Source organism: Mobula hypostoma, chromosome 4 (genome assembly GCF_963921235.1).
Source record: "Mobula hypostoma chromosome 4, sMobHyp1.1, whole genome shotgun sequence".
Classification (NCBI taxonomy): domain Eukaryota; kingdom Metazoa; phylum Chordata; class Chondrichthyes; order Myliobatiformes; family Myliobatidae; genus Mobula; species Mobula hypostoma.
In genome coordinates, this window is record NC_086100.1 from 176,919,103 (window position 1) to 176,930,984 (window position 11,882).

Below are 11,882 nucleotides of genomic sequence, written 5' to 3' on the forward strand. Positions count from 1 at the left end.
CAGCTTAATATTCCAGGGTTCCGATGTTTCAGATGTGATCGAGGCAGAGGAATGAAAGGTGGGGGAGTAGCATTGCTTGTTAGGGAAAATATTACAGCAGTGCTCAGGCAGGACAGATTAGAGGGCTTGTCTGCTGAGTCCTTATGGGTGGAGCTGAGAAACAGGAAAGGTATGGCCACATTAGTGGGATTGTATTACAGACCACCCAATAGTCAACGAGACTTGGAAGAGCAAATCTGCAGAGAGATAGCACGCAACTGCAGGAAACATAAAGTTGTGGTGGTAGGGGATTTTAATTTTCCATACATTGATTGGGACTCCCATACTGTTAGGGGTCTAGATGGTTTAGAGTTTGTAAAATGTGTTCAGGAAAGTTTTCTAAATCAGTATATAGAGGGACCAACTAGAGGGGATGCAATATTGGATCTCCTGTTAGGAAACGAATTAGGGCAAGTGACAGAAGTCTGTGTAGGGGAGCACTTTGGTTCCAGTGATCATAACACCATTAGTTTCAATTTGATCATGGACAAGGATAGATCTGGTCCTAGGGTTGAGGTTCTGAACTGGAAGAAGGCCAAATTTGAAGAAATGAGAAAGGATCTAAAAAGCGTGGATTGGGACAGGTTGTTCTCTGGCAAAGATGTGATTGGTAGGTGGGAAGCCTTCAAAGGGGAAATTTTGAGAGTGCAGAGTTTGTATGTTCCTGTCAGGATTAAAGGCAAATTGAATAGGAATAAGGAACCTTGGTTCTCAAGGGATATTGCAACTCTGATCAAGAAGAAGAGGGAGTTGTATGAAATGTATAGGAAACGGGGTAAGTCAGGTGCTTGAGGAGTATAAGAAGTGCAAGAAAATACTTAAGAAAGAAATCAGGAGGGCTAAAAGAAGACATGAGGTTGCCTTGGCAGTCAAAGTGAAGGATAATCCAAAGAGCTTTTACAAGTATATTAAGAGCAAAAGGATTGTAAGGGATAAAATTGGTCCTCTTGAAGATCAGAGTGGTCAGCTTTGTGTGGAACCAAAGGAAATGGGGGAGATCTTAAATAGGTTTTTTGCGTCTGTATTTACTAAGGAAGCTGGCATGAAATCTATGGAATTGAGGGAATCAAGTAGTGAGACCATGGAAACTGTACAGATTGAAAAGGAGGAGGTGCTTGCTGTCTTGAGGAAAATTAAAGTGGATAAATCCCCGGGACCTGACAGAGTGTTCCCTCGGACCTTGAAGGAGACTAGTGTTGAAATTGCAGGGGCCCTGGCAGAAATATTTAAAATGTCGCTGTCTACGGGTGAAGTGCCGGAGGATTGGAGAGTGGCTCATGTTGTTCCCTTGTTTAAAAAAGGATCGAAAAGTAATCGGGGAAATTATAGGCCAGTGAGTTTAACGTCAGTAGTAGGTAAGTTATTGGAGGGAGTACTAACAGGTAGAATCTACAAGCATTTGGATAGACAGGGGCTTATTAGGGAGAGTCAACATGGCTTTGTGTGTGGTAGGTCATGTTTGACCAATCTGTTGGGAGTTTTTCAAGGAGGTTATCAGGAAAGTGGATGAAGGGAAGGCAGTGGATATTGTCTACATGGACTTCAGTAAGGCCTTTGACAAGGTCCCGCATGGGAGGTTAGTTAGGAAAATTCAGTCGCTAGGTATACATGGAGAGGTGGTAAATTGGATTAGACATTGGCTCGATGGAAGAAGCCAGAGAGTGGTGGTAGAGAATTGCTTCTCTGAGTGGAGGCCTGTGACTAGTGGTGTGCCACAGGAATCAGTGCTGGGTCCATTGTTATTTGTCATCTATATCAATGATCTGGATGATAATGTGGTAAATTGGATCAGCAAGTTTGCTGATTGGAGGTGTAGTAGACAGTGAGGAAGGTTTTCAGAGCCTGCAGAGGGACTTGGACCAGCTGGAAAAATGGGCTGAAAAATGGCAGATGGAGTTTAATACTGACAAGTGCACCCCACGTTGGAAGGACAAACCAACGTAGAACATACAGGGTTAATGGTAAGGCACTGAGGAGTGCAGTGGAACAGAGGGATCGGGGAATACAGATACAAAATTCCCTAAAAGTGTCGTCACAGGTAGATAGGGTCGTAAAGAGAGCTTTTGGTACATTGGCCTTTATTAATCGAAGTATTGAGTATAAGAGCTGGAATGTTATGATGAGGTTGTATAAGGCATTGGTGAGGCCGAATCTGGAGTATTGTGTTCAGTTTTGGTCACCAAATTACAGGAAGGATATAAATAAGGTTGAAAGAGTGCAGAGAAGGTTTACAAGGATGTTGCCAGGACTTGAGAAACTCAGTTACAGAGAAAGGTTGAATAGGTTAGGACTTTATTCCCTGGAGCGTAGAAGAATGAGGGGAGATTTGATAGAGGTATATAAAATTATGATGGGTATAGATAGAGTGAATGCAAGCAGGCTTTTTCCACTGAGGCAAGGGGAGAAAAAAACCAGAGGACATGGGTTAAGGGTGAGGGGGGGAAAGTTTAAAGGGAACATTAGGGGGGGCTTCTTCACACAGAGAGTGGTGGGAGTATGGAATGAGCTGCCAGATGAGGTGGTAAATGCGGGTTCTTTTTTAACATTTAAGAATAAATTGGACAGATACATGGACGAGAGGTGTATGGAGGGATATGGTCTGTGTGCAGGTCAGTGGGACTAGGCAGAAAATGGTTCGGTACAGCCAAGAAGGGCCAAAGGGCCTGTTTCTGTGCTGTAGTTTCTATGGTTCTATGGTTCTAATTTGGAATAAGTGTAACAGCTACAGATTAAGTACAGTGCAGTTAAATAAGGTGCAGAATCATGTGGTAGATTGTGTGGTCAAGAGCTCATCTTACTGTACTAGGAGACTATTTCCCTGCACTGACGAATTACAGCCTTGGTGATGATGCTCCCTTTGGTAGGAAATGGTGACTTTGACCCAGCAGTAACAAGACCAACGATCAAATTGAGCAACGCTAAGGGTGTTGAACTCTGCTTTTAGTTTGTCTGGTAGGCACAGAGTTGGCAGTTTTGGATAAACGTTCCAGATAAAACTGTCAGACATATCAGAAGATAAGAGGTTGTGTCTTGAGTCGCAGTAGTTTTACAGAGAACGCCGCCAGACTGGGAAAGGCTAGACTGATCACGATTAGTCAATGTGGAAAGGACCTGAGAGGGGACCTTCAGCAATATTAAAGGTAGTAAGCAATTCTGAAAATAGTAAATCCAAAATAGCCAGAGTAAACCACACACCACAGTAGCTTACCAGTTAGCATGACACTATTACAGCTCGGGGCGTTGGAATTGGGAGTTCAATTCCAGCACCGTCTATAAGGAGTTTAAACCTTCTCCTCATGACTGCGTGGGTTTCCTCTGGGTGCTCCGGTTTCCTCCCACGGTCCACAGATGTACCGGTTAGTAGGTTAATTGGTCATTGTAAATTGTCCTGTGATTAGGCTAGGTGGGTTACTGGGTAGCACAGCTCACTGGGCCAGAAGGAAGTATTTCTAAAAATAAATGTAACCATAGCACTAAAGGTTAAAGACTGCAAAGTGTCCAAGACACAAATATACGAATTGCATAAAAATATAACAACATCACTCAGGCCTTAAAATACGAAAATATCATCCACTGAGGTAAATGGACAGCAAGAGTCAAAGAAGGCAAGAGATGGTGGGGATCTGCAGTGTCTGATTTTAATTGCAGGATTCAGACTTTGTTTGATTCTTGAGGATCTGGGATCCCATGTTGTTAAGGACAGGAATAATGAGAAACCAGAACTTGGTGTGGAATGAACTGGTTAGGTGGATAAAGGTGGCATCTGATACAGGAAGATTGTTTGAAACTGAAGTTGATCAAGTGGTGAGGCTAAGAATATGGTGTTTAATTTTCTAACTAATAGAGAAGGTCTGGATTAGAAGTTCCAAATTCTGGATGTGGAAGACTTACCAACAGGCAGGAATTATGCTAGATACTTCCAGTAACATGGAAGAGAGTACTATAAAATTAGCATCATGATCGTCTTGGCACAGCTGTTGGGGTCCTAAAAGGAGTGAAGCAGGTCTTTAGGATGGAACAGGTACACATTAAGGTAAACAGAGAACTAGTCGGGGATTGATATCAGCAAGGGTAAGTCTAGTTTTAAAACAAGTCCATGTGTCAAGCAGGGCAAAATCAGATGCATGATTGTATTTTGTTTCATTAACTGCCTGTCTGGCAGCAAATTTCTCAGGTCATCAGGTCAAGGATAAGGTAAGGTGTCCAATTTAATAGTGAAGAGATGGGAACAACTGGGTTCATATTAGTCATATCTACCAAAATCTCTGTCTATGTTTCCCAAGTCTGTCATCCTTGCAATGTGCTACAGAAGGAAGGTGGGATTCCCAGTAAGCATGAACATACTTTATACTTAAATCAGCCATTGAATCTCCTTACAGTTGCAAGCTGCCTTTGCTGACACGGCGCTGGATATCAAGGCTGTCTATAAGCAGAATCAAAACTTACAGTGGACAGCTATATCTTTGGGAAATGTGACAACCTTGATTCTGAGAGGAGGTCGAACTCAAGATGCTTGGTAATTATTATGAAGAGTTACAGTGCCTTGAAAAAGTATTCAGCCCCCACAAATATTTTTGCATTTTACTGTCTCATTTTCTAAATTCAAAATATATTGAAGCAGGATTTTTGAGATAATCTGCAAAATATTGCTCAAATGTCAAATCAAACAAAAATTTCAAAACCTGTCAACAATTTACTAAAAATTGTAAACCACAAGTTGTGAGGCTAAATAGGTATTCATCCCCTATGTAATTACTTACTAACTTTCCTCAGGTGCAATACTATACTATACCTTACTAACTTACCCAATTTGTTGAAGTAGAAAATTGGGAGGATCTCCTGTTTCCAGTAAATTCATAAGATTAAATACCACTCTCTCTGTAAGTTCCGGCAGTATGGTAGATTTTCAACAGGTCAAACCAAAATGAAGCCAAAAGAGCATTCAAGACAGTCAAGGAAGTGATAATAGAGAAGCACAAGTCTAGGAAAGGATACAAGCTCATTTCAAAGGCACTGAACATACTTCAGAGCTCGGTGCAGTCCATCGTGAAAAGGTGGAAAAAATATGAAGCCACAGCTCTACTGCCTCTAGGTCTGGCGGTTCTTCTAAACTTAGTTGCCAGAGAAGAACAGCACTTATAAGAGAGGCTACTGTGATGCCCACGGTCACTCTGAGTGAGCTGCAGAAGTCGGTGGCTACAACTAAGTTGAAGTTCATGCCTCCACAGTCTACAAGGCCTTGCACAAAAAGGGTATTTATGGAAGGGTGGCATGGAAGACAAAAACATACCCTTGCCCTTAAAGACTTTGCAAAGTGTCACTTAGAAAATACTGTAAAGATGTGGAAGAAGGTCTTGTGGTCAGATCAGATTAAACTTTTTGGCCTCAGCACTAAGCGGTACATGTGATGTAAATCTAATACTGCTCATCAGCCTGGTAACGCCATCCCTACTGTAAAGGATGGTGGAGGTAACATCATACAATGGGGACACTTGCCAGCAGCAGGATTGTAAATCTGGTCGGGATTGGTGGAAAGGTGATTGCTGAGATTAAACTGGGACAGAAGTTTGTCTTTCAGCAGGACAACAACCCAAAGCACACTGCCAGAGCAACCATGGAGTTGCTTCAAATGAAGAAAATTGATGTCCTTGAGTGGCCATTCAGAGCCCTGACCTTAACCTGATAGAACATCTTTGACAAGATCTCAAGATTGCTGTCCACTGCTGCTCCCCAACTAACCTGGCACAGCTTGAACAATATTTAAAGGAGAAATGGGCAAATCTTGCTTCATCTTGTGCAGAGCTGATAGAGCATAAGAAACCTACAGCACATTACGGTCCCTTTGGCCCACAATGTTGTGCTGACCTTGTAACCTACTCTAGAAACTGCTTAGAATTTTTCTAAGCTCCATGTACCTAAGAGTCTTTTGAAAGACCCTATTTTATCCGCCTCCACCTTTATCACTGGCAGCACATTCCACACACCCACCACTCTGTGTGGAAAAACTTGCCCTTGACATCCCTCTGTACCTACTTTCAAGCACCTTAAAATTATGACCCCTCAGGTTAGCCATTTCAGCCCTGAGAAAAAGCGTCTGGCTATCCACACAATTAATACCTCTCATCATCTTGTATACCTCTAACAGGTCACCTCTCATCCTCCGCTGCTCCAAGGAGAAAAGGCTGAGTTCACTCAATCTATTGTAAGGCACACTCTCCAATCCAGGAAACATCCTTGTCAATCTCCTCCGCATTCTCTATCCACATCCTCCCTGTGGTGAGGTGACCAGAACTCTACTCCAAGTGGAGGCCTGACTGAGGTCTTGTATAGTTGTAGATAGAGACTGGGGTGGTCTGGATAAATGATATTAGCATTTTAACTAATAACCTGGACTTGGATTTAGCACTGAATCTCATTTTAAATCAAGGTGTATTTCCTCTTTTACTGCTTTGTCTCCCTCCAAAACTTTGGAAATTTGTGTGTTTTTCTGGTGAATGTTGCTTATATGATGCTATGTACTGCAAATATGAGTTTTATTGCACCTGTGCAGTTGACAATGAACTCAACTTTGACTTTGATATCAGGCCATGGCCGTGAACTTGCCACAGGTGGACTGATTCAGTTACACTTATCAGCGATAAGTACCTGAAGCAGGAAGGTAAGGGAATTGTTATTCAGTGAGAACAAAGCTTCAGAGAACTAGAGAATAAAAGAAAGTGATTTTCCCAGCGTAGGCATTTAACTATGAGAATATGTAGCTTTAAAAGTGAAAGAGAAAAAGTTTAAAGATTTATGAGGTAAGTTTCTTTATGTGGAGTGCCGGGAACATACTGCCAGGAGAGTGGTAGAAGCCAATACAATAGCAACATTTGAGTCATTGAGGCAGGGTATAGAGAGATACAGACCATATGCAGGTGGCAGCCTCAGAATAGAAGAGCATCCCTTTGGAACAGAGATGAGGAGGAATTTCTTTAGCCGGAGAATGATGAATCTCATTGTCAACAGCATGTACTAATCCTTATTCATTTTGTATGTACAATTTTCCCCTAAGTGAATACATTATTTGATCTGTGACTTTTTCACCTCTTCAGTTTGAAACTTATTCCACTTTTACTTTGAAAACATCTTAATTGTTGATCTGAATACTGGATTCAGTTTGTTAGTGGGCGGTACTGTCATTATGGAGAGTCAGACATGTCATTTCTCTGTATTTATGCACATTTTATGCTGCACAATTTCTTGATATTAATAGAGTATCACCTTTCTTAAGAGGTGATAAATCTAATCCGAAACACACAACTTGTGATTTTGCCAGTACTGTGAGATCATTAACTTGTTATACTTTATCCTAGGATGATGCTGCCACTTTTTAAAGCAAACAACAGAGTACCCAGGTAATCTCTCCCTCTGTATTAATAATTATATTGTCATCATTTTAAGCTTGAAACTGGAAGAGACGACTTTACTGTTTTGAAATTTCACAGAAAGCTTTTATAGGCTGACATCTTGTTTTTTTTAAATTCAGTAAAGCACTACTCGATGAGTTTCTGGACCATGCCAAGGAAAGCAACAACAAGGCTCTGGCTTTGGATTTGGTGAAACTGGCTGGAACTTTCAGCCTGCCTGCCACATCAGAGTTCTTGCACAGGGTGACCACTGAATTCGAGCTGTCAGAGGAGGAAAGGTAATAGTGTCTCCTTGGAATAGATTTAACCAGCTGTTACTTGTATCATTCCATGGACTTCCCTCTTTTCAACTGAATGTACTTGATAGCTTTATGTAGAACATTGTAAAACTCCCAGAGTTTATAATCTCAGTGTTGGACTGATATATTTTCTGGAATATTAGAAGTTATTATTAACACTCCCAAACACTGTCTTTAGACCTTAGAAAATTGTAATACTGTATAGCGTACCTGATAGGGGTAAAGGTGTGTAGGAAGTGCAATTCAGTCAACTTCAGAAGGGTACAGAACATATTAAGATTCTCAAATAGACAATCAGTTTTTACTGTATATTGCAAACAGTTGAGATTTATTACATACTGGTTCAAGAACAGTTATTACTCAACCTTTGTGTCATTTGCTGATGGCATAAAGGTTTGAGGGTGTTGTGGATAGTGTGGAGGGCTGTCAGAGGTTACAACGGGATATTGATAGGATGCAAAACTGGGCTGAGAAGTGGCAGATGGTGTTCAACCCAGGTAAGTGTGAGGTGACACACATAAAAGTTGCTGGTGAACGCAGCAGGCCAGACAGCATCTCTAGGAAGAGGTGCAGTCAACGTTTCAGGCTGAGACCCTTCCTAGAGATGCTGCCTGGCCTGCTGCGTTCACCAGCAACTTTTGTGTGTGTTGCTTGAATTTCCAGCATCTGCAGAATTCCTGTTGTTAAGTGTGAGGTGGTTCATTTTGGTAGGTCAAATATGATGACAATATAGTATTAATGATAAGATTCTGGACAGAGTGGAGGATAAGAGGGATCTTGGGGTCTGAGTCCATAGGACATTCAAGCTGCTGCGCAGGTTGACTCTGTGTTTAAGGCGGCATATGGTGCATTGGCCTTCATCAACAGTGGGATTGAGTTTAAGAGCCGAGAGGTAATGTTACAGCTATATGGGACCCTGGTCAGACCCCAATTCTGGTCGCCTCACTCAGGAAGGACGTGGAAACCATAGAATGGGTGCAGAGGAGATTTAAAAGGATGTTGCCTGGATTGGGGAGCATGCCTTATGAGAATAGGTTGAGTGGACTCGGCCTTTTCTCCTTGGAGCGACGGAGGATAGGTGTACAAATAATGAGAGGCATTGATCATGTGGCTTGTCAGAGGCTTTTCCCCAGGGCTGAAATGGCTAGCATGAGAGGACATAGTTTTAAGGTGCTTGGAAGTAGGTACAGAGGAGATGTCAGGGGTAAGTTTTTTTTTTACGCAGAGAGTGGTGGGTGTGTGGAATGGGCTACCAGTGGCGATGGTGGAGGCGGAAACGATAGGGTCTTTAAGAGACTCCTGGATGGCTACATGGAGCTTAGAAAAATAGAGGGCTATGGGTAAAGCCGAGGTAGTTCTAAGGTAGGGACATGTTCGGCACAGCTTTGTGGGCTGAAGGGCCTGTATTGTGCTGTAGGTTTTCTGTGTTTCTAGCTTGAGGTGAACAATAACATCACTTACCTCAACTTTTCCACAATACATAGATTCACTTTCAATGATTATCTCAGGACTATATATATTTATTTATTTATTACTGTATTTGCAGGTTGTCTTCTATATACTGGTCGTTTGTCAGAGTTTGTGTGTAGTTTTTCATTGATTCTATTGTGTATTTCTGTTCTAATCTGAATACCTGCAAGAAATTGAATCTCAGGGTGTCATTTGCATACTTTGATAATAAACTTACTTTAAAAGTATAATTACGGATTGATTTCTTCCCATAAACAGGAGGTCCCTAGAAGAGCTGGATGGCAGCAGCAGCAGCAGTAGCGATGATAGCAGCAGTGGTAGCGATAGCAGCGACAGTGATCGTGAATAACATGCTTGATCTGGATACATCAAATGGCATTCTTTCGTATACAGAACGGTTGACTGAGAATGGGCCTTTGTGTTCATTTGCTGCAAAACCAACTTTGGAAAATGACTGGATATTGTACAGGTGTGGCTGTATTTAAAGAAATAAAACAGAAAAGCTCCAACGAAACAGTGATGGACATTAAGGACTGAGAATGTGGTAAATAAATAGCCAATGTAAAATTGATCAGTTGTTTTAATCATCCCTACAGTTCAAGGAAAATTTAATCTAAGGACAAAAAAAAAGGAGAAAATCTGTAGATGCTGGAGGAACTCAGCAGACCAGGCAGCATCTATGGAAAAGAGTAAACTGTTGATGTTTTGGGCCAAGACTCTTCAAGAACTGTTTTTAAAAATGCAAACACAAGGAATTCTGCAGATGCTGGAAATCCAAGCAACACACATCAAAGTTGCTGGTGAACGCAGCAGGCCAGGCAGCATCTCTAGGAAGAGGTATAGTCGACGTTTCGACCCTTCAGTTAGTCCTCACGAAGGGTCTTGGCCCGAAACGTCGACTGTACCTCTTCCTAGAGATGCTGCCTGGCCTGCTGTGTTCACCAGCAACTTTGATGTGTGTTTCAAGAACTGTTTACTCTTTTCCATAGATGCTGCCTGGCCTGCTGAGTTTTACAACAGTAAGGACTAATGTCCTTGCATTAAAGAACACTGATGATGCACAGAAATACAAATTTTGGTTGCCGCTCTGCTACAACACTGATATCCATCTATCTAGCACAAAAAGACTTCTGCTGTCTGCAAGGCACAAGTCAGAAGCGTATTTGTGAATTACCTGGAATTAATACTACAGCTATCTAGCTAACTGGAACTGTTCGTGAAACATAAATATGAACCATCACAAGACCAAAGCTCTGCCCCAGAACACCTTGATCTTTTCAGACTCTGCAGATGTTGATGATACTTGGACATTAAGGATAGAATAAGATTAGCTGTATTTGTTACATACACAGTGAAATGTATTGTGTGCATCAATGACCATAGTCCAAGCTGTGCTGGGGGCAGCCTACAAGTGTCACCATGCCCACAACTTACAAACCTTGCGGAATGCTTTTGGCCTGAAATTTCCACTATTCCTTGCTGTTAATGGTGTATGTAACCGTAATTTGTATGTCTTTGCCATGTGGGAGGAACCTTGAACACCCAGCAGAAACCTACACATCGATGGGGAGAACTCACACAGTGGTTGGAATTGAACCCCCATCTTGAAAACTAAAAATAATGTTTAAATTATAGAAACTAAAGGGAGTAAACTCTTCCAATTATTAAAAGGTTATGAATAAGATATCAAGCATTTACTGCCTTTATGTACAAAGGCACTCAAGGTCCTAGTTAAAAATTGATTTATGAAAGAAAACAGAAAATGTAAAACTTGTTTCAAGAAATAAACATTCGTGGTTCTTTCAAACAATGCATTTGAGGCTATTAAAAAGTAACAAAATGTCAAACAACTCTAAAAATTAGGCCTAAAAGATTTTTTTTTCGCTCAAAATATAGCTATCAAGATATTTTGATACATGAGGGGGATTATTGCAAAAGGCAGCCAGTTTGTCATGTCCATATTAGAATTTCCACATTGGGGCACAGGAGTCCATTCATTTCAGTGTGTCTCTGGTAGGTTTCTGAAATAGTTTACCAATTAACTACTGTATCTCTGCAAATTCTCTTCTCTTCTTCCTGCCCCAGCCTTTTCAAAAGTCTTGCACTGTCTTATCAAGTAATATGCCAGATCGTAATTTGTATGTCTTTGCAATGTGGGAGGAACCTTGAACACCCAGCAGAAACCTACACATCGATGGGGAGAACTCACACGGTGGCTGGAAATCACATGTTGCTATCACTTGTGGATATCGCTTGTTGCCACCTTTGGGTCTATTTCAATGACGTCAAACTTCTGTCCTTTTGCTATACAACTGAAAACTTTTTCATGCGGAAATCTCTTCTGCATCCCCCCTCGAGGGTCTTGAACTTGAGCCTAATGAGTGAATCTACTTACACTCCAGTTGAATAGAATCAGTTCAAATGTGGAACATGAACCACCTATCCAACTATGACACCTTCTGCATACCCTACCTGTAATCATGAGAAAATACATTACCAATTCATGAAACCTGGTTTTTAATGCCCTAACAACCACGTTTCAGCATGTAAAATGTCCCTTGTGCTTAAACAACCATAAGCGATATTTAAATAGGAAGGTTATGAATCTAAATATGTTTAATAATCATGCTTTTGTGATATCTTGAAGTGCTTTAATTTGAGTGCAGAT

General features: G+C 41.3%; 1 protein-coding gene across 1 annotated transcript in view; it reads left to right on the forward strand.

The window, feature by feature from the left end:
* ptcd3 (pentatricopeptide repeat domain 3) overlaps positions 1-11,077 on the forward strand; it is a 46,069-nt gene extending 34,992 nt beyond the window's left edge. Inside the window, exons 21-24 of the mRNA XM_063047055.1 lie at positions 4,419-4,555; positions 7,392-7,433; positions 7,565-7,723; positions 9,473-11,077. Coding sequence (XP_062903125.1) covers positions 4,419-4,555; positions 7,392-7,433; positions 7,565-7,723; positions 9,473-9,563 — 429 coding nt within the window. The 3' untranslated portion in view covers positions 9,564-11,077. The remainder of the gene's footprint in view (positions 1-4,418; positions 4,556-7,391; positions 7,434-7,564; positions 7,724-9,472) is intronic.
* Positions 11,078-11,882: the final 805 nt, after the last annotated feature.